The following is a 23,546-nucleotide window of genomic DNA, read 5'->3' as shown; positions in this document are numbered from 1 at the left end:
AAATAAAAGCATTCATTTCTATAATTTATTTCCATATACTGACTCCAAGCTTTTGAATGGTATAGTGTATAATGTTACAAAAGCTTTTTATTTCTTTAGATCTTTCTATTCATCAAGGAATCCTGAAAAAAATGTCCTCAACTGTTTTAAAAAATTGATGATAATAATAATAATAAAAAATGTTTCTTGAACAGCAAATAGAGCATATTAGAATGATTTCTGAAGGATCATGTGACACTGAAGGCTGGAGTAATGATGCTGAAAATTCAGCTTTGCTCACAGAAATCATTTACATTTTAAAATATATTAAAATCAAAAACAGTTATTTTAAATAATAAAAATATTTCAGAATTTTACTGTTATTGCTGTACTTTGGATCAAATAAATGCAGGCTTGATAAGCAGAATAGTCAGTGTTAGTCATAGGGATTGACTCATCATGACAAAACCCCTGAAATTAAATGATGAATTATTATCAAAATCATAACTGATGGACAAAACTGTGCTATGTGTCAAACTGTGCCAAGTTATTTTAAATAATTATTAAACTAATAGCTCATTCAAAAATGCAAATTCTGGCCTACTTTACTCATGCTCATGTTGTTTCAGAGTTGAAAATCTTACAGTGAAACTAAAACTATAATTCTCATAAACTTGTATGCCTCTGATCAAAGCTGTGCTCAGCTGTCCTGCGCTGCCTTTGTGATTCTCTTACATATCAGTTTTTATCAGATAAGCATGTAAAGTTATGCAAATTCTTGTCATGGAGACCCAGAAGACCAAGGGGCATGTTTGTTGGAGGAGAAAACGTACCCTTGTTCTTTTCATATATGCCTCAAATGCAAAGCAGCCAATAAACCGTAGAGCACATCATCTGTTTTGTTGAGTGTACATGACGGGCTTTGGCTCTTAAGCTTAGAGTTTATTTGGTTTTCACGTTTTTGGCTTTGTTCTTAACCTGCTCGTACACTTTGATTGGCCTCCCACGCGTCCAGTTACATCATCGCTTCATTGACTCTGCCAAAGCTTACAAGGGTAGGAGGAGGTTTGTTTGGGTAGGACCGCACCACAGTCAGAGGTCAGAGGAGTTAGTCTGTCTGTGTTAAGGAGGAGAATGAAATGTAAACAGATCTCGTGTATCTAACTCTTACTGACTTGCATCAAAAGAGGAGGGACTAGAATTAGATGACTGACAGGTTGTCAGATTTATAATTATTGATATCTTTGGCACAAAGGCTAGAACTTTTTTGCACATACCTGATCACAATGCAGCCAAAAGTCGCTTATATCATACTTTATCATAAAATTAAATACAACTCGTTATTTATATCTTTCCACATTACCTCTTTGTATTTGTACACTATGTACTCTGGAATATCGTAAAATCAGCAGTGCTATAAAATGTTAATCAAAAGCATACTGTTGTCTTCCCACCCAACATTTAAAGACTCAGATTTGTATCACTCAGCGGGTGTTCTTCTTGGCTAGGCAACCATATGACATCACCTTTAGGTATTTTGTTCATTTTTATGGTTGTTTTTCTTTAATAGATTTTCGATAGGTGTTTGAGACACTGCTGGTGTCAATGTAAACAAAGTAGTCATCATGGTTTTGTTTGGATTGTAACGATGGTTTCACTCAACAGGTGACTTACCTCAGCATCTACAGGTGATGATCAACATTCTTCGCTCTGAAGATCGCATCAAACTGGTGAGAGAACACACGTAGTCAATGACTAACATTTTGGCAGGAAGTTATATGCAGTCAGGCTGAATGGGTTTCATTGTCAAAGTATTGCCTGAAGACTGTTTTCTTTTCTATTAAGGCATGTTAAAATGTCCTGCCTACTGATTCCAAAAGTTCCATGGTGAAATGTATACTAATACTAGTGTCAATCACGTGTGACGTGATGGATACTGTGCAGGCAGCTGTATTTGTCTTCAGAAAAAACATTCTGTCACTGTTCACTACCTCATGACATTCCAAACCCAACACAACAGGAGAATTTTGAAGCATCAGTGTGGTTCATTGTGACTCGTAGGATGAATTCCAAATTTATTCCAAGACAAATTTGTTAGTATTATTATTATTATTATATGTGACCCTGGACCACAAAAGCAGTCACAAGTAGTATGGGTATATTTTGTAGTATGGGTAGCAATAGCCAAAAATACATTGTATGGGTCAAAATGACAGATTTTCCTTTTATGCCAAAAATCAATAGGATATTAAGTATAGATCATGTTCCATGAAGATATTTTGTAAATTTCCTATTGTAAATATATCAAAACTTCATTTTTGATTAGTAATATGCATTGCTCAGAACTAGAGCTGCAGCTAACGATTATTTTTATTGTCGACTAATCTATCGATTATTTTTCAATTAATGTATTTATTTACTTATCAGTTGAATTCTTTACTTAAACTATCAGTAAATAACAGGAACTTCTGCTAATTATCTTGTAATATATTACTCAAACGTTTTTTCATAATTAATGTTTTACCAAAATAACAACAAAGAAAGAAAGAAAATAATAAAAAAAAATAATAAGAAAAGAGAGAAAAAAAAGAAATAATAACAATAAATAATTAATAAAAAATAAAAATTAAGAAAGAAAGAAAATAACAATAAAAAATAAAAAGAGAGAAAAAAAAAAAAAAAAAAAAGAAATAGTTAATAAAAAATAAAAAGGAAAGAAAGAAAAAAGGAAGCAAGAAAGAAAGAATTAAAACATCTGCTTGAATACATATCTGTATGAATGAACCAACCCGATCTCATGAAAGTGCGTATAAATAGTATGCCAAATAAAAACAAAAAAGCGTGGTACTAATACGCTATAATTGACTTTGGCGTGTATATGCTACGCAATGGGATTAGGGAGTTTTTGTTTTTTATTTGGCATACTATTTATATGCATTTTCATGAGACCGGGCTCGAATATCTTAAATTAAGATATCAAAATATCTTAATTTGTGTTCCGAGATGAACGAAGCTCTTGTGGATTTGGAACAACATGAGTAATTAATGACAGAATTTTCATTTTTGGGTGAACTATCCCTTTAATATATTGTGCTTTTGCATGTATATGTTTATCTGAGCCCTGATTTACACAAACTAAACTTGTCAATCAACTGTAATCCGCAGGCAGTGCGGTTAGAGAGCGCGTGGTCAGACCGTGTGCGGTACATGGTGGTAGTCTACACAAATGGCCGTCAAGACACTGAGGAAAACATCTTGCTGGGCATGGACTTTAACAACAAAGACAGGTGACAAAAATCAAATACAGTTTAGCATGTATCACCAGAAAAGTTTAAGAGGTTTTTTTCCTGCAGGTACATTACAGTAAGTCAAAGAAGGCTGTTTTTCTTTCATTCACAGTAAGAACTGCTCTATTGGGATGGTGCTGCCACTATGGAGTGACACCAAGATTCATTTAGATGGTGATGGGTGAGTACTGCCCCCTCTGGGAATTAAGAGGAAATGCTGCTGCTGGCCTGATGACACTTTCACTTTTGATGCACTGATCTAGACACCGTAGATTATCCACCTTATTTTTCATTGTGGAAGTAAGATGTTTTCTGGTAACTTGTGAGACTTCTGGTTCATAAGCCGCCGTAGGAAAATAATGAGAAGAATAACAAAGTGCAGTAAACGGTAAAACTGTTTACACTACAAACCATTGCGTTCATAATCAAGATAATACATTAAAATAATATAGTAAGACACACCAGTTTGAAATATCATGCAGCAAAATGAGCTGTTTTGTACAGCTAAAAATAGCTGGACGCAGCTGAGACTGGAAGCCAGACACATTATATTTACAAATGACTGCTCTTACGCAAAAAATAAGGTGGATAAACTATGTTAAATTCATTTGTCAATAGAAAAGAAGGCAGTGACAATATTAACAAGTATTTCTTATTTTTATTATTATTTAGAGAGGATGTAGTTATATTGTAATGACGTATGATGGCCTTATTTAACCTCTCATCTCATGTCTCCAGGGGCTTCAGTGTGACTACCGCCGGGCGCACGCACATCTTCAAGCCAGTGTCAGTCCAGGCCATGTGGTGAGAAAATAACTTCAATAAATAATTAATGAGAACAGTTTGAACTTGCATTTTAGACATTTCAGTTTTGGAAATGCTGATATATAGAATGATTTGTGTTCATGTTTAATATCGGGTCTTCTCGTTTTACTTGTTAAAATGTTTTTAAATGTGATCATTTAAATGATTAACCTAAAGCTTTAAAAACAACTTAAGAAAATCACGCAGAACTGCTATTTTCGCAATATTTCATGTTATGATAAACCCTACAGTCATCTCTCTTAATCAGGTGACAAGTTAAATTGTTTTTTTCCAACAAGAGCCTTTGTCTACTTGGCTGGGTAAATTTGTGCTCTTGTTTGTTACTGGGGTAGAAAAAACAGCTCCTCAGGGGGTTGAAGATGATGTGAGTGGACTGTTTTTCAGATGTTCACAGGTGCTTTGGGAGTTTGACCTCCTTAAATATAATAGAGCTCCACACTGCCATCTGGTGACTCTTTCAGAAATGTCCTGTTGCAGTATCAGGGTACAGTTGTAATATCAGCTCATCATATGGTACTTAATATAAACCATGTTTAAAGTGGCGCCTTGATACCACATTGCTGAATGATTGCTATATCCGCATATTATGGTATTTATAAGGATCTCCAACATGCTGTGCAAAAAGGTCTTTATGGTATGTACGTAGTACTTAGTGGACACAGTTATGATTACTAAATTAAACCAATGTCAGTTTACTTTGCTTAGTTTGATCAGTTTTAAAATCACATCATGATCATTTAAAGGCACAATATGTAAGATTTCTTTATTAAAATATCCAAAAACCACTAGAACAGTGTTATATTTTGCTGACATGTGTACTTACATTATCCCAAATGTTTCCAAGAATGTTTAAATCCAGAGAAATAAGCAATTTTAACTAGTGTAACGGACCGCGTCCTTGCATCGCATGCCAATAACGTCATACACCGTGGATTTTCCAGTTTAATTTTGTAGAAAACAGGGAAACCCCAAATACACTTTAATGTTATTTTATTAGACATGTTGAACATCAGTTCAGCACACTCGGATGTATCTAGTATGATAAAACAGCATTGTTTTACCTCACATACGTATGACTATGCTGCTTTCGAGCTGTGTATCGCGCTTGTCCTTCATTAGCAATCACTCCAGCGCCCTCGTTTTACTTTCATGACTTTCAGCCCAACGCTGCTTCATACTACAGTGACCTTAAAAAGTTTTTAATACATTAGCTAATCCATGGACGTGATTTCTGCCCGAGTCCCGATGGATTGCATCGGCTGTGGGGATGAAAACTACAACTCCCATGATTCCACACTCAGTCACAACATCATCAAAATACGCCTTTGTTTGTTTTGAATATGTACCCTCTAGCGGCGAAAACTAGCATATTGTACCTTTAAACTCACTACTGACACTAATGGCACAGGTCTCTCCAACTTGCTCATCTTTAACTTGCTTTTCTTTTAGGTCAGCACTGCAGATTTTACACAAGGCATGTGAGGTGTCACGAAGGTACAACTATTTCCCTGGTGGCATGGCGCTTACATGGATGGGGTACTACGAGAGCTGTATCAGCTCTGAGCAGAGCTGCATCAATGAGTGGAACGCCATGCAGGACCTGGAAACATTGCGACCCGACTCTCCTGCAGTCTTTGTTGACAAGTGAGTGCAGACTCTGAAAGCCTTGGCACTTGTGAAACCCACCAGCACATTTTAAATGGACATTTTGATTTTGATTTTTTTTTTTTTGCTTATTTTGTGACCAAAAGAGACCATGAGCAAAAGCCAGACATATTTGTTGAATGTTGTCACGATTTAATCTAATATTTGGTTTCATAACCAGTGGCCATCTGCAGAAACTGAGGAGATGCAGGTTTTAAAAGAGAAGGGTGTAATGCAGTTGTTTGAGCCAGTGTTGCTGTCTCGCGACTAAAGATTAATAATAAAAATAAAAAAGTAAAATCAAATAAAATTGTACACTTTACCTTAAAATGATGCTTTTTCTTAAACCCTTGATTTAGGTTGTGCTATGTTTCTGTTCCTCAGGCCAACGGAGAGGGAGAGAACAGAATGTCTAATCAAAGCCAAACTCAGGAGTATCATGATGTGCCAGGACCTTGAAAATGTCACATCCAAAGAGGTCAGCATGAAATGCAGAGAGTGCATAAAAAGTGTTATCAACACAGAGTTACACACTGACATACTGTGTGATGTCACAACAAGCTCTTCTCCTCAAAATCCAATCATAAGTGGTCACAGTAGACACAGGATCCAGCAATGTGTCTCACTTGACCTCTTTTGATCAGATTGTCTGAGATGTATCTTAATAGCAGGTGTGGACAAGGTTTATAACGAAACATTTGTTTCAATAAAGTCAATAATGATGTGTATTTTTCCTTAGATTCGTAATGATCTGGAGCAACAGATGAACTGCAACCTGAAAGAGTACAAAGAGTTCATTGACAATGAGATGCTGCTTATTCTCGGGCAGATGGACAAAGCCACGCTCATCTTTGACCACCTCTATCTGGTTAGTGCTGCTTTTATTAGACCTGCCAACTCCCACTGGTTTTCCCCCTATTTTTATTGAACTTATCATGTTCCAAAATAAAAAAACAAATTATCCAGATTATAAAAATATGACAAAATAAAATACAAATAGAAACAGTTAATAAATATTCAGACACACTGTTTTGATAAGAAGTTTGTCAAGGAAAATTCATTTGTTTAATGTTAAAAGCTTGTCAGTTTTATGGCAGGGCAAATGTGTTTTATTTTTATTCTTTATTTTTCCAGAGTGCGTATTTACACTAAGTGCAAATAGCCCGTCTTGTTGGCAGAGGCTATTTACATTAACTCTGTTAATGTTAATAGAATCTATTGCTATTTGCACTTAATGTAAATGGCATCTATCCCTATTTCCACTTAGTGTAAGTAGCATCTATTACTATTTGCACTTAGTGTAAATGGACTCTATTGCTATTTACACTTAGTGCAAACAGCCACTGCCCTTTTTTTGTCATATATAGTTTTTCCCCAAAAAGCTAGTGAAATGCATCATTATATCTTTCAGGGTTCTGAATGGAATGCTTCAAATCTAGAGGAGCTTCAGGAAACTGGGTGAGTTTTACCAGAACTTTTACCAACATCCACAGCTTGCTTTCCGCACTGCTTCTTTAAATGGGTTAATGTTAGGTAAAGGTTAAAGTTTAAGATGACCGTGTATCGTATTGCCACTTAAAGGGCAATGTTTTCTCCTGTTTCAGCTAAAGTTCAAAGTAAATTCATCAAAAGCTGTTACTTTTACAGTAAGAAGCAGGGTGTATTTTTAGTACCTGATGTAAGGAATAAGAATAAACTTGCATGCATATGGTTTTCTGTTGTTGTCCAGATGTAATATATGGTTTGTTGTTTTAGGGTGGGCTACATATTAAATGTTACAAGGGAAATAGATAACTTTTTCCCTGGAACATTTTGCTACCACAATGTCCGAGTGTATGACGACGAGACCACAGACTTACTGGCTCACTGGAATGATACCTACAACTTCATTGTCAAAGCAAAGTAAGGCTCTCTTTTATATTTTCTCTTTAAAAATAAGCAACATACTTGGGTCTTTCAATGTGACATTTTATACCCTCATGTTCTGTACTCTGCAGAAAGAATCAGTCCAAATGCTTGGTTCACTGTAAAATGGGCGTAAGCCGCTCGGCCTCTACTGTAATAGCATATGCCATGAAAGAATACGGCTGGTCTCTGGAAAAAGCGTATAACTTCGTCAAACAGAAGCGCAGTATCACCCGTCCCAATGCCAGCTTCATGAGACAGCTGGCGGAGTATGAGGGCATACTGGATGCCAGGTACAAGAGAAATTTCTTTTATTATTGTAGTTTTTTTTAATGTATATTTCTAGTTAAAGGGTTAACTCACCCAAAAATTAAAATGCTGTCATTTAATTACTCACCCTCATGTCATTCCAAATGTTCCTTAAGTCTTCGTAACACAAATGAAGATATTTCTGATAAAATCCGAGAGCTCTCTGCCCCTCCATAGACAGCAAGGGTCCTACCATGTTCAAGGCCCGAAAAGGTTCCAAAAACATTGACAAAACAGTTGAACTACGTAATTTTACAACTGAACCATGGTTGGACCCTTGCTGTCTATAGAGGGTCAGAAAGCTCTTGAATTTCATCAAAAATATCTTGATTTGTGTTAAGAAACTTAAAAGTCTTACAGGTTTGGAAAACATAAAAACACAAAAATTTCATTTACTTATACACATTTCTTCGGTCAAGAGAGTCAGTAGGGTTCACTGTTCAACCCCTCCTATTCTTTCTATTCTACCCTTCAGCAAGCAGCGTCATAACCGCCTGTGGCATCCCGATTCAGATTGCGATCACCCCGATTGCCAGCAAGCTGCTGCCCCTTGCTGCGTGAACTCGGAGACTGTGGATCACATCACCCCAGACCCCACGAACCCCAGGGTCACCGTATGCTGTGAGCCTGCCGCCCACTCCTCTCCAATTAGCCTAGATCTGGACCCCAGCCACCCGCAAAACTACCACTACTACTTCCGTCGCCTGTCAGACTCGGCCCTCGACAGCGACCCTTCAACGCCAATCCATGCACCGCCTCTGGTGGACGTAGATCGTGTCTACATCGAGGTTGCAGATGTGGAGCAAGATGCGCTTCTTGACGATGAAAGCTTCGAGGGGCGCGAAGGTGTTCCTTTACCACACTTCAGTGTCCCGGGAGAGGGCATAGCCGCTCAGACCTGTTCTCGAGGGGCGGAGCCTCTGGAAGAACTACGTCTGCGGTTGGAGTTCAGCACGGTGGAAGAGGAGGATGAAGAGGAGGCTCAGAAAGAGCAAGCAGAAATGGAGGCATTAGCAGAGGGAGCGAAGAAAGGAGATGGGAAAGATGGTGAAGAGTTGTCGAATGAGAAGGGGATAGATCTCGCAAGCCTGAACCATCTGTGTAACGAGAACTCCAACAACAACAACCACCTCAGAACGCAACAAAATCTTACTGTGAGTATCACACGTGATTGTATCACTGCACTATAGGGCTGTACCCTAATAGTCGACGAGAAGAGGCTTGGTCGACCAAAATTTTATTAGTCACTTAAACGGACAGATTGTTAATGCCTGGTCTATGTAAAAATATAGTGCATCGAGCAGGACATCCAAATGCTCACCTGTCATTCATCGACCTCAAACATGGTTTTTCATCTGAAAGATGTATGTAGTAACAACTTTACTGCATGACAGATGGAGGCGCTGGTGCGGTCACTTGCCCTTAAAATACTCCGTCATTTTTGGTCATACAGATAAAAGTAATACATCTTTTGAATCTGTAAAGACTCTTAAGTTTGTGTGCATGCACAAAAACAACAAAACATTGCGCTTTTGTAAAATAATGAAAGCAAACAGAATGCTCTTTCTGCAGTCTCGGTCTCTGTGAACTTAAGTGCGAAACTCCCTGTATACTTACCTTACAGAAATTTCTACTTTTAAATGAACCAGTTTAAATAGAAAACAAATATTCTCAGATTATGTAATCCGTATGAAACATGCATAGAGGTGCATCGCTGCTGCGGAGATGACGAGTCAGTGTCGAAAGTGCTGGTTCAATGCATTAATGCATTCTCCTTTCTGTTTTTCCTTGACACATTCATAATTATTATATCTGCTGGTGTGTTGTGGCAAGCTTTTTTGGGTGGGCTTGAGCGCTTATTAGGCTATGTAGGCAGTTAAAGGCTCATTATTATGATTTATATGGTTTATTAATAAACGTGCGACCAATAGTTGATTAATACTTAAAATGATCGACTACTAGTCGACCAGAAAAATCTTTAGTTGAGGGCAGCCCTACTGCACCATTACACATGATTTGTGTTACATAGTTTTTTCTTGTCTTTTCTTGTTCAGGAAAGTGCCCATCTGAAGCAGAAGCTTGCTCCTGGATCATCGTTCGCTTCCAAGCCCACCCAGAGTGCTCTGTTGGAGGCTAACAGACGAGGCCTTGCCCCTTTACCCCTCAACAGTGTGCCCAGTATCTCAGTTCAGACGCCACCTTGTGCCAACCAGTCTGTGACAGCCAAGTGTGGCAAACTTGCCTCAGATCCGTGCCTTGATGCCAATGCAATGCCCTTAGGGCATAAAGATAAGCCAGAAAGCAACCCTCTTGACCAAGAAACTGATAACCGGACACTGCTTGAAGCCAAAGGAGAAGGAGATTCCAAGCAGAAGGAGACTGATGCACAGGGTTCCTCAGCTGTACTCAGGAGCGAAAGAGAGATAAAGGTTTTGGAGAAGGCAGAAGCATCATGTTCTCCACAGGAGGCTCTAGTACAGCTGCAACGCTCTGGCCTCGTTCGCCGCCGAAAAGAGCGTTTGGAAAAACTTTCTGGTCTCTTTCAGGAGCGTGCACGTGCGAATGAGCAACGGGCAGCTGGTTCAAGCAAAACCGAGGATGCAATGAATAATACTAGTGAGTCAGTTGACTCTTTCCACAGGCCCTTTGGAACACGGGCTGATTTTGCTACAGAAGCGGCGGTGCCGCTCACGAACGAGGCCTTGTTGGCCGTCCTCGGCTCGGGCGGCTTGACGCCAGTCTCGTCCCCGCATGGTTCCACGCTCACTCGCAGCTCCAGCAGCGACAGCCTCCGTAGCGTCCGTGGCAAACCTGGTCTCGTGCGTCAACGTACGCAAGAAATCGAAGCCCGAATGCGACTTGCAGGACTTACTGTACCTTCCCAACTGAAACGCTCCAACTCGCTCGCCAAATTGGGAAGCCTAACCTTCTCGTCCGAGGACTTGTGCTCGGCGTGCTCCTCCGACGCAGGAACCCTTCTCATGCTGTCGTTGTCCCCAGAACCCGAGCGCTCCCTCAGCCCGGAATGGGCCAGACCTTGGCCCTCTTCTTCCTCTTCAACCTCCACAAACATAGAGGTCTTCAACCAAGGTGAAGCAGGACCTGAAGCAGGACCTGAAGCAGAACCTGAAGCAGGACCTGAAGAGTCTAAGAGCTGACAGCGGGAGATTTTACGCAACCTTTGGTTTCAGCTTCACTTGGAGTTCTGCAACAGATATTTATATTTATATGTTTTTTTAAACATTTCAGCCACTTGGGAGCATTCACAGGAGTGAATCTTGTGAGTCTTCTACAAACTAATTGCTTTCTGTTAGGAATATAAACAGGTATAATAGGTGTCCAAAAACATTCTGGACGGGGCTTTCGTTGCATGGAACCCAAATGGATGTGTATTGCACTGACTGACGAACAGTTCATAAGGGTTTTCACTGCTTTTCTAAGGCAAAATAAGCACTCGCCATCCCAGAGGCCATTACTTGAAAGCGTCAAAATAGACTATTGTGTAATGTTTCCATCAGCCCACCCATTTATCGCACCATAAATCACTTATTTGTGGCCCAGTATGAGTCACAGATTCCTTCGGACATGGTCACGCATTTGAAAAGGGTTTTCAAATTATACTCCCTGCTGTGTTTTCACTTCCTGGCTGGACGGTGAAAGGAAATGGACTCTTTGCAGTGATTAGGAAAGTTCTTTGTGTGCTGATGGACTCTTTTATCATTCATAGAGCACTGATGATTCACTCACAGGTTTCAAAGTAATACCTCATACCAGTACAGTACTGTTCATAACCCAGGCAGATAACGAAACACGATGACTGGCAGCACTTCAGTGTTCGCAGTGGGAAAGAGGTCATCTGTTTGGGATTCTTCCATCTTGATGAGGGTGATGAAAGACAATCATTTCAAAGGGTAAAGAAAATCAGAGGCGACTTCAAGCTGCTGTTCTCCTTCCACTGAAATGTTCATACATGCAGTTGCTGTTCTTACGAATGTAACTGTCCGTGATGCTGTCAAAATAGCAGTAGGGCATTTGGGAAATGTCTCTAATAGCACATACATGTACTTGTAATGATTTTATATCAACAGGAGCTCTTGCAGCTGCTCTATGTTTCCAAATGCGATACAAATCAGTCATTTACCCAGGTAAAGATCGACTGTTATTTTTAATGACATTACACTTGTTCCAGAGGCAGTGGCTTGTTTAGGCCCACCGTAGCTGAGGCTGTTTGCAGTTTGCTGGTGATTCCCACCATGCTATGCCTCTACTGTTCTAACTAGTTGTCCAGTTTGCTGTCAGTTTTCCATAATGAAATCAATGTCGATGTCGAATCAATACAGAAGTAGAACTAAAGAATGCTCTGAAAGAAGATCAGATGACACTTACAAGTCAAAGATGTGGCAACAAGTGCATCAAATCTCACAAAGCATGTCCAGGTCACAAAAGAGAAAAAATAAGAAATTATATTTAGGATTTACGAAACTGAAACACTGTTTTTATTACCATTCCCATCATTTAAAAAATGTTTTACTTGTTTGTTTTTTGAGAGTAATTGTAATTATTCTGTGATTATTGCTTGCAGAAATAATATTAGTTTTTAAATTGCCATAAAATAAAAGCCATGCAACAAATATTACAATGATTTATAAATACTTTTCAGTCTAAATAATAACTCAATAATACACTACCAGTCAAAAAAAACAAGCCTGCATTTATTTGATCCAAAACACAGCAAAAGCAGTAATATTGTGAAATATTTTACTATTTAAAATATCTACTTTCTATTTGAATATATTTTTAAATGTAATTTATTCCTGTGATCAAAGCTAAATTCAGCATTATTACTGCAGTCTTCAGTGTCACATGATAGTTCACAAATCATTCTAATATGCTGATTTGCTGTTCAAAAAACATTTATTGTTATTATCAATATTTAAAACAGTTTTTTTCAGAATTCTTTGATGAATAGAAAAATCCAAAGATCCGCATTTATCTGAAATAAAAAAGCTTTTGTAACATTATAGCATTATAGCATTCAAAAGCTTGTAGTCAGTATTTTTTATTTTGTATTTTTGGGAAAGAAATTATAGAAATTAATACATTTATTTAGCAAGTATGCTCCAAATTGATCAAAAGTGATGATATACATTTATAATGTTACAAAAGATTTATATTTCAGACAAATGCTATTCTTCTGAACTTTCTATTTATTAAAGAAACCTGAAAAAACAATAATAATAATAATAAATGTTTTTGAGCAGCAAATCAGAATATTAGAACGATTTCTGAAGGATCATGTGACACTGAAAACTGGAGAAGTGATGCTAAAAATTCAGCTTTAAAATCACAGAAATAAATTACATTTTCAAAAATATTCAAATAGAAAGAAGTTATTTTAAATAATATAAATATTTAACATTTTTACTGTTTTTGCTGTTCTTTGGATCAAATAAACACAGGCTTGGTGAGTAGAAGAGACCTCTTTAAAAACGTGAAAAATCTTACTGTTCAAAAACTTTTGACTGGTAGTGTATATCATTTTGCAATATAGCAAAAAGAAGTTACAGAAGTTACAAAAATAGGAATCATTTTAAACATACAAGCAAAATATAATTTCTTATTTCTGATTTTATAGATTTCATTTTATGTCCCAGACATCTTCTTGATAGTGAGATTCTCCTTTTTGTGTGCTCTTGCCATACCAGTTTGTGTATAATGCACCAATCCAGCTGTTTCATCCCATTCGTTCTCATCCAAGTGTCAACAGGCCTTTATTTACCAATCAGTTTGCTGATTACAGCTTGAGTTGAAGTACTTGAGATTAATTATGCAGCATACTTTTCCAACATTTTTTAAAACTGATTTTGTACATGTATCTATGCTACCACGTCGAGTTTGAGCAACAGAAATGTGAAGTTTGCGAGTGTGTGCGAGTGAGCGGTGCCTTGCACAGCGGCTACACCGTTACTGTGAACTATTTATGAACAGAAAACCCTTTCAGAGTACGTGTGTGCGCTTTAATGTTAAAAACATGAGCAGGCTCATAGTACACACACGGTCTCCACCTCTACACCCTCACACACAGCAATACACTGTATGTAAATATGTATAACAGTTCATGGTACTTACATCTGAAAGTCAACTTGAATCAGTTCCCCTATCCTGTAGTAGATGGTTGCCTGAATGATTTTTGGTTGATTGAATGAGTATCAACACTTTATGAATATAAAAAACGGAAAGGAAAAATAAGCCAGAAAGCTGTTTAGTGTCATGAATAGTTATTTGCATCATTGTTCAATGTGCCCCAAACCCTCTTCCTCTCACCCATGTCTTTGCCATTTTGTGTCTGATGCCATATTGAAGTCAAATCTGAGTCAGAGATTACAGAGGAAATGTTATTGGTTGCCTGCATTGTCTTGTGTCATCAACATCAAGTGCCTTACCCAGAAGCACTAGAGGCATTGTTCTGTGTCGACTCCTATTTGATAATGTTGCCAGTTAAGGCAGAGGGTTACATGGGCACATTTAAAGCTGGCAAACATTTTCCTGTCATACGCTCCTACATTTAACTGTTGTGTTAGAGAAAATAGAAACAGATCATTGATATTTGGCATCATTTCCTTTTATTTATTAAGGAAGACACTCATGAAAGCTGTTGGAGTTGCCAAGTTTTGGAGGGTTTTCCTGTTCCAAAGGAGCAAGGAAAATTTTATGCTGTTCCAGTATGAAGTGATAACCAAAGTTTTGCATTGAGGATCAATATTAAATGCCACATTTGTTGATGCTGTTGCTTATGGAATCGCTGTAGATTAAAGCTATTTGCGTGGGAGAGTGTTTTTTTCTGGGATGTTACACTGGTCTGTTCCCATATCATCCATTGACTTTCCTCTATAATGAGCCTCTTTTTTTTGTGAATTTGCAATGCTGTTTAACTGCGATGCTCACAAAACAGGTAGTGCTCACTCCTCATCCCGTCACCATTGTTATCGCTATTAAGTATGCAGTAATTTTGTCCTTTGTACTGCAGATTTGCTGTAGTTTCAATGCATATTGCACTTTGTACATTTTGTTGAGATGATGTACTGTATGTGTTTATTATGGGAATAAACGTTTTCTTTCCATCTTTATTGTTTTTCTTGTCATGTTTGCTTTATTTACTGGCAAAGTAATTTAATCTGATCTCTTATAGTACAGTATTCTGACATCATAGGGTGCCATCTGTGCTGTGTCAGTATATTCTGGCATGGCTGTGCAGTTATGCAACTGCAGGCTAGACCTCCCTGCAAATGTGATGTCAGAGGTTTTACTGAAGGCTTTGAGGATGTAGGAAAGATTAATGACCATCCCAACTTCTCAGAATAAGATCAGGCATTGCATTTCATTTTCTTGTTCACTGGGATGAAAACATGTGTTTTGTAATGGAAATAAAACACCTGGGGGTAGAAATAAAATTATGATAGTGAACAGATCAAGGTTGTTGTCATTTATGATCCAAGGATAGAGATGCATCATTCGATTTTATTTAGTATTTCATAGTTATTGATAGGGTATGTGATGCAGTGTCATTCATTTTTAAGTGTGGGGGCTAGTGTCCAAATGTCAGTAAAATACCTTGACATTCACCAGGTTCTTCCACAGCAGCCTGCCATTCTACTTCTGTGTGGCCTGTTTTCTCTCTTCAACCTCGGTGTCTGGTGAACTGTGTGCTGAAGTCATTTCTCCTTTATTATTATTATCTGAGAGAGAACGAGAGCATCCTGTTATGATCGTTGCCGTGGTGACCGATCGCATAACAGGGAGATTTATAAGGCTTTGTTCCTTTGTTTTTGCAGCTTCTTTTCAGGCAAACTTTAGTCAGTATCTCTCTACACAATCTCTACTCCCTCCTAACTTGTGAATCATATCAGGAAACTTTCACTAAACTTTGACCGTGGAAGTTGGTACATGGCTGTAATACCAATAGGGTGGTACCATACTGATACCATGCTCTCCTCACTTCCTGTATCTCTGTTACCATGACTATCAGCGTCTCAGTTTACGCAAGAGCTCCAGTGCTGCTGTTGTCTTTACCGTTACTGCTATTTTGAAAGAACAGACACTCTCGCTCCTACTTTGTATCTTTGCACCCTTGCTGGAATGTGTGCTGGTTTTGATCAAAGCAGTGTAGCTCGAAAAAGTCCCAGAGCAATTTAATCTGACACCAAAGTGAACACAGAGGTAGTGATTCCTAAAGACGTCAAACTGAGAATAACTATGAAGTGCTCTGTCGACACATTAACTGTAATAAGATATAAACCATATACAGATAACAACTCAGTAAACCTGCTGTGGGTTAAAAGAGGAGTCTGGTGATGTCATGTTTTTTGCTTTGAGAAACAATATTCTGTAGGCTTCAGGACTGGGACAGATCTGTTATTATTGATACTGTTAAGTCAGATGTTTTATTAGGCACAGGTCAACAGAAAGTGAAAAATCTGTCGTCATTTATTCAGCCTTATTTTTTTTTTCAAACCTGTCTTTCTTTTTCATGGTACATAGAATTAATTGTTAGGCTGTTCATGTTGATATTTTCCATATGAAGTGTTGTCAAGCTCCAAAAATGACAAACACCCTAAAAGTCTATTGAAGTCATATGATTTTGTCTGAGAAATGGACCTAAACTGAAGTCGTTAAGTCTATGACATAGCTGTCGAATCTTATTCATGTAATTTGTCAGCGTTACAGGATACAGAAACGTCAATGACATCATTTGTTGACATCAAAAATAAAGGTTCCAAAAGAGCGTTTCTACAGCGACGCCATAGAACCAGTGTTGCCAAGTCTGCAGTTTTCCCGCTGAATTGAGCTACTTTAACACTGTTGCCGTGATTTGTTTCTCATGTCCGTGGGTTGAAGCGACCCCAATAACGTTAAATTTAGCCCCTGGAATGCAAACTGTACCAGGGGAACCCTGCCAAAAAATGTGTATTTTACTCCCGGAACACAAATTTTACTGGGGGACCCCCCTCGAAATGCCATTGGGCTAGTTTTGAGTAGCAACTGACTCTTCGCAAACAGCTTGATTGACAGGCAATCTGACCAATCATAACATCAAATCTGCCATTCTGCCCGACAAACAAATCAGACAGGAGAGTAGATCAGTGTTGCCAAGTCTGCAGTTTTCTGCTACTTTAACACTGCTGCATGTCTGCAGGTTTAACCCCTCCAAAAAACTTGTATTTTACCCTCCAGAACACGTTTTCTAACTGGGAACACTCCTCGGTGAGTATGCTGGCCAGAAGCAAGAACTGGGATGTTTTCAGCTTCCAGGAACTGTGTACAGATCCTTGCAACATGAGGCTGTGCCTTATCATGCTGCAACATGAGGTGATGGTTGTGGATGAATGGCACAACAATGGGCCTCAGGATCTTGTCACCGTATCTCTGTGCATTCAAAATGCCATCAATAAAATGCACCTGTGTTTGTTGTCCATAACATACGCCTGCCCATACCATAACCCCACCGCCATTATGGGTCACTTGATCCACAACGCTGACATCAGCAAACTGCTCACCCACACAACGCCATACATGCTGTCTGCCATCTGCTCTGTACAGTGAAAACTGGGATTCATCCATGAAGAGAACACCTCTCCAAAGTGCCAGACACCATCGAATGTGAGCATTTGCCCACTCAAGTCGGTTACGATGACGAACTGCAGTCAGATGCCATAGAATCAGTCTTGCCAAGTCTGCGGTTTTGCCTGCTGAATTGAGCTACTTTAACACTGTTGCCGCAGGTTGTTTCTCATGTCCGTGGGTTGAAGCGACCCCAATAACATTATATTTTGCCCTTGGAATGCAAACTGTACCTGGGGGCTACTCCCAGAACACAAATTTTACTGGGGGCCCCCCTTCGAAATGCCATTGGGCTAGTTTTGAGTAGCAATTGACTCTTTGCAAACAGCTTGATTGACAGACAATCTGACCAATCATAACACTGAATCTGCCATTCTGCCCAACAAACAAATCAGACAGGAGAGTAGATCAGTGTTGCCAAGTCTGCAGTTTTCTGCTACTTTAACACTGTTGCCGCAGGTTGTTTTCCATGTCTGCAGGTTGAAGCGACCCCAATAACGTGATATTTAGCCCCTAGAATGTAAATTTTACCAGGGGAACCCCTCCAAAAAACTTGTATTTTACCCTCCAGAACCCCTTTTTTTAACAGGGGACACTCCTCGAAATACAGTTGGGCTACTTTTGGGCTAGTTTTGAGTAGCAATTGGGCAGATTTTGTTGTAAAAACCTGGCAACTCTGCAGGAGAGTAGCTTAGCTTTGTTGGACTTAAACTTTAAATATTGTCTGTACTGACGTCTTTCTGCGGTTGAAATAAAATACGTTCTGATGTTCATTCATGTTTTTTTGTGCTTTAAGTAATGAAGAATAGATGACTGGTTCACGTGTTGATTGATCTAATAATGCAATACAGTGATCTGTCAAGACACGTTAAAGAGCCACAAAACAATATTTATTGTTTGAATTTCTTAAAAATGACATTTTAAAGCTGAGACCTTGTTTAATACCAGAAGCAACCTGCTCTGTCTTGTCTGTCGGTGTGTTGTCAGTTTCCTCTTTGCTCCGCAATGTATTTTTCGCTGCGTGAGAACATGTGTAGTGTGAGAGTAGCATTGTTTGTCGGACATAGCAACAGTAACGAAAGAGGGCAGATTTTGTTGTGAAAACCTGGCAACTCTGTATAGAGCAATTGGTTTCCCAAAGAACCTTTCAGTGAACAGTTTCTAATAGAACTATTTTAAAGAAGTAAAGAACCTTTTTAGACTCTAAAGTCAAAACCTTTTCTGCATTTGAAAGGTTCCATGGATGTTCAAGGTTCTTTCCACTACCCACCTTTTTCCTGAACACGGAAGTCTCGCCTGACTTGAACGGTGCTTTATAAACATTTCCGTTCTCTGGTGTTCCTAGTGAAATTAATGCATTTTTTCCGAGCTGATAATATAATGTTAAACCTATGAAAATGTTTTTATGGCGCTCCATGGTTTCATCACTTTACAGTGTCGCGATGCAGTTTTCGTAGTAACTCACCTGTCATAGTTTAATGAGTGGGTAGATGACATGAAGTGACCCGCGGTTTGAAAACACATAAGCGCCACAGCTAGTGACCGGGGTGAAGTTCGGGGCATTTTGTCCACAAAATGATAAGAGCACACATTTTATTTTATTATTTCACACAGTATTTTAACTTAAGCCATGCTCATTTTCTGTTGTCATCGTTTATGCAAGACAGAGCGCCGGACACGGACATTTTTGCTGGTGCGCAAAACAAGTAACGTTAAACTTTACAAGAACTCGCTGCTGTTAAAAGTTTATTGCTGTTACTGTGGAAGCCAAAAACAGCACAGCGTAACCCTGCGTACATTTTTATATTTAGTCATGTTAAAAAAATCTGTTTAATTAATGAAATTGATCGTTTCAACATGGATTTCTATGGAGACCGGAAGACGAGAGCACCCAAAACAGAAGTTACAATCTATCATGACGGCATTCGAAAAAGGAAAAAGGTGGATAAATTACCTTTTGTGAAATCGAAATTTCCTTGGATGTTAAAGGTACTTTATGCGACCATCAATGCCAGTAAAGAACCTTTATTTTTAAGAGTAAATTCTTTAAAAAAGCAGTTTTTCCAATGTGAAGAACATTTTAAAGAACCTTTTGTGAAAAGGAACGTTTTAATAGCTGTTAAAATGTTCTTTATGGAACCATAAATGCTCAGAAAAAGTGTAGCATGAACAATGACTCTCATAATGTAAGTTTATGGTGCTTTTTGTCATTTTTGGACTCCCTGGTCTTCATCCACTTTTATGGTATAAAATAGCAGTTTGATCATTTTGCTAAATATCTCCTTTTGTGTTCTTAAGTAAAAAGGAGACTATAGAGGATGAATAAATGAAGGCAGCAATGTAATTTTTGGGTGAACTATTCTATAATTTCTGAATCTGAAAGTTGTTGTGCTTCTATACAGGGAGAGGACTAACTTACTGCATTAGGCAAATGTGACTGTGACATCACAAGAGAGTAATAAAAGCCCATTTGCCAGCAGAACTCAGCCAGAACATCCATCCATCCAACAAAGAGTGGTCTTGTCCTGGAATTACGGTGCAGTCACAGGAGTATCGGTGAGTATCCACTTCTTTACGTGAGACAAATTATTACCTTAGAAGTTGATTCCATGGTGTGCTGTCCGCTCAGTAGGACCTACGGTTGCTCATATTTGGATTTAAACACTTGTTGATTGAGACAGTAAACTTTCTGAGACAGTGGAGAGATGTTTCATAGTTGTTGTTTATGTTGTTTGGATTCTGCATACATGGGAGAGGCAGTGAGCCACAAGGAAATCAAGTGACTTGCCTTAAGTGTCAGGGTGACGGATGCAGCACAATGGAGCTGTTGTGGAAGTTTAGGATGGGATGGTCTTGCACGGGGAATCCTGTCGGTGGCCACACGCACTTTGCAGAGAATTTAATAAGGAACTGTTAAAAGTCTGGTAAATAATTAATGCTATTATTCAATTTAACAATAACTGTCTGATATGTAAACCAGAGACCTTAAACCTTAAAAGGTTTTAATATTGAGCTATGAGACAGTGTAATATGAGTAAATGAATCGTCTATTCTAGTCTGTCCCAGGACAGGATTGAAAACGTCACTGTGTAGCCACGTTTCAACTTCGCTGAACTCTGTCATATGACGAGGAAGCCTCCAGTTCTGCGTGTGAGTTCCTGTAAACGTGTTTGTGAGGGCTGTCAAAGCAGATGAACAGGAAACACATTGACACGTTAGACACTTATATATTGTAGAGGCCTTCTGCATTACTCCTACATTGTGTATGTGTGTGCGTGTATATATATGTACAGTATATATAAAAATTCTAGCTGAACAGATATTTTTTTAGAAAATGACATATGTATGCCATGTGTGTCCTGATGAATCAAACAAACAGGATGCTTAAGTTAGTCACAGGATTTAATAAATTCAATACTTATATGAAATGCTTTGCTTTACTGCAATTTGTATTGCTGTTTGCTGTTGTTTCACTATTGCACATTTATAATATAGTTTTTAATATTTTAAAATTTGTAATTTTAAGTACAAAAAAATGCCTGTTAACCATTTTTTGAAGTAGTCTCTAGTAGTAACTTTGTGACATATTATTAGAATTTAAAATAACTGATTTCTACATTTTATTATTATTATTATTATTTTTATTTTCTTAAACATTTTTACATTTTTTAACATCAAACATTTTTTGAATAGAAAGTCAAAAAAATATTTGAAACTATTTGAAACTATTTTTTTGTAACAGTATAAATGTCTTTGTTGTTACTTTTGATTTATTGTCTTTGCTGAAAATGTATCAGTGTCTTTCAAATATATAACAAATGGGTGTGAAATCACAAAGTGAGACAAAATATCACTAATAATATTTGGTAACAAAATTATTCGTTAATGGAACACAAACTAGCCATAGATAATGCAGTAATGATGACAGAAAAATACAATTTGTCTTTAATGTTCACACTGCTTTCCCGTCAGAGAGAGGAGGCTTTTTGGGAGATTTAGACAGGAAATAGAGAGGAAGTGTGACCCAAAGTAAAGATTTCATCAGTGGCTTTCATGAGCCCATAAGCCCTTCAAATGATGTGTGACATCAGCACGAGATTATGACCCAAAGTGTGTCTGGGGATTGAATCGCCTGATGCACTCATTTGTATCCCTTCTTTGTCATCATCCGCAAGAAGCCAAATGCCACTCTTTTTCTGCAGTCTTTCAAATTTAATATACTGGATCAAGCATTAAATAGTGAATAATTATCTCAATATGTACTTGATTCTTTCAGAACAACATAAAATTTTCTTTTTAGGCTTTCTTTGACTGAGCACTGAATATATAAGTAAATGGAATAAAACCAAATAGATAGATATATTTCGTTGATATTCTTATAATGTTTTGGTGTGAAGCTGTAGTTTCTGTGAGGACTGTGACTGACAATGCTTTAAAGATCTGCAAAATCTTGTGACTCTAATTCCTGGTGTTCTTGCTGACGGTACAGTTCATGTAACGAGACTAGCATGAAGAGTCAATGGCTGCTCAGATATGCTGTAGTCACAAGACACTGAGGAAAGAAACACTGTTCCCACCAAAGTTGAGGTTCAAGTTCATTTGGTTTGTTTTGCACAATGGTGAAGCGTTTTGTTGTTGTACTCAAGTATTGTACTATTTTAAAAAAGTGATCCAATTTGTGAAGAAATCAATCTTTTGAGCTGATTCTTTTTAATGTGATTCATAAATCGCTGATTAATTTATCAATTTGACTTATCTGTTTGCTGTAACACCTCACTGATTTAGTGATCCAGTTAGATCAAGTCTCGTTAACAAGAGAAATGTGATCCTTTTTTTCTTAATGCAATAAAAGAAGATACTCAAATCTTAAGTGTGCTGCCTCCTCATAATTCATAAAGTGTCATACTAAGCTTTAACCTACTTATGCTTTGGTAAATCATAATTTTAAAAACAGAATTGTGAAGTTTTTATGTCATAATATTGACTTTTTAATCTAATAATTATGACTTTCTCATAATTATCTCATAACTATTGAGTTAGTATCTCATAATGTTGACTTTTTATGTTATATTTATAAATGTATACACTACCAGTCAAAAGTTTTTGGACAGTAAGATTCTAGACTAAGTCTCTTCTGCTCACCAAGCCTGCATTTATCTGATGAAATTTTGAAATCTGTACAAATTAAAATAACTGTTTTCTATTGTAATTTATTTCTGTGATTTCAAAGCTGAAGGTTTAGTATCATTACTCCAGTCACGTGATCCTTCAGAAATCATTCTAATATTCTGATTTGCTGCTCAAAAACATTTATTATTAATTATTATTATGTTGAAAACAGCAATTTTTTCAACATAATAATAAGTAGAATTTTTTTCAGGTTTCTTTGAAGAATAGAAAAAGTTCAGAAGAACAGCATTCATCTGAAATAAAAATCTTTTGTAAGATTAGAAATGTCTTTATCATCACTTTTGATCAATTTAAAGCATCCTTGCTAAATAAAAGTATTCTACAATTTCTTTAAAAAAATTATACTGACTCCAAGCTTTTGTGGTATAGTGTATCATGTTACAAAAGCTTTTTTATTTAAAAAAAATGCTGATCCTTTGATCTTTCCATTCATCAAAGAATCCTGAGAAAAAAATCACAGAAATAAATTACATTTTAAAATATATTAAAATAGAAAACAGCTATTTTAAATAGTAAAAATATTTCATAGTATTACTGCTTTTGCTGTATTTTGAATCAAATAAATGCAGGCTGATGGTGAGCAGAAGAGAGTCAAAGACTTCTTTAAAATACTTTTTTTTTTTTATTGGTAGTGTATATTATAATTACGCATATGTATATATTATATTTACCAAGCAAATTTTTTCTTGCACGGTGGAAATGGGCTTCCATAGTATGGAATGTATCAGATAGTAAGAAAAATAATTAACTTGAATGTGCATAAGTAAAGTGCCTATACTTTTACTCAAG

At 37.5% G+C, this 23,546-nt stretch overlaps 2 protein-coding genes across 4 annotated transcripts in view; both read left to right on the top strand.

The window, feature by feature from the left end:
- Nucleotides 1-15,074, top strand: part of ssh1a (slingshot protein phosphatase 1a) — a 52,540-nt gene extending 37,466 nt beyond the window's left edge. For all 3 annotated transcript variants that reach the window (XM_051109158.1, XM_051109159.1, XM_051109160.1), the window contains 12 exons: nucleotides 1,645-1,709; nucleotides 3,145-3,266; nucleotides 3,379-3,447; nucleotides 4,005-4,070; nucleotides 5,541-5,735; nucleotides 6,120-6,213; nucleotides 6,475-6,603; nucleotides 7,147-7,193; nucleotides 7,491-7,637; nucleotides 7,733-7,933; nucleotides 8,425-9,103; nucleotides 10,004-15,074. In XM_051109158.1, coding sequence (XP_050965115.1) covers nucleotides 1,645-1,709; nucleotides 3,145-3,266; nucleotides 3,379-3,447; nucleotides 4,005-4,070; nucleotides 5,541-5,735; nucleotides 6,120-6,213; nucleotides 6,475-6,603; nucleotides 7,147-7,193; nucleotides 7,491-7,637; nucleotides 7,733-7,933; nucleotides 8,425-9,103; nucleotides 10,004-11,107 — 2,918 coding nt within the window. In that variant the 3' untranslated portion in view covers nucleotides 11,108-15,074. The remainder of the gene's footprint in view (nucleotides 1-1,644; nucleotides 1,710-3,144; nucleotides 3,267-3,378; nucleotides 3,448-4,004; nucleotides 4,071-5,540; nucleotides 5,736-6,119; nucleotides 6,214-6,474; nucleotides 6,604-7,146; nucleotides 7,194-7,490; nucleotides 7,638-7,732; nucleotides 7,934-8,424; nucleotides 9,104-10,003) is intronic.
- A 4,895-nt stretch (nucleotides 15,075-19,969) lies between these two features.
- The window catches only part of coro1ca (coronin, actin binding protein, 1Ca), a 65,038-nt gene continuing 61,461 nt past the window's right edge, over nucleotides 19,970-23,546 (top strand). Inside the window, exon 1 of the mRNA XM_051109561.1 lies at nucleotides 19,970-20,123. The gene's annotated coding sequence lies outside the window, so the exon portion shown is untranslated. The remainder of the gene's footprint in view (nucleotides 20,124-23,546) is intronic.

This window comes from Labeo rohita, chromosome 5, assembly GCF_022985175.1.
Source record: "Labeo rohita strain BAU-BD-2019 chromosome 5, IGBB_LRoh.1.0, whole genome shotgun sequence".
NCBI classification, from domain to species: Eukaryota; Metazoa; Chordata; class Actinopteri; order Cypriniformes; family Cyprinidae; genus Labeo; species Labeo rohita.
Note: the sequence above shows the minus strand (reverse complement) of the source record. Positions and strands in the feature narration are given on the sequence as shown.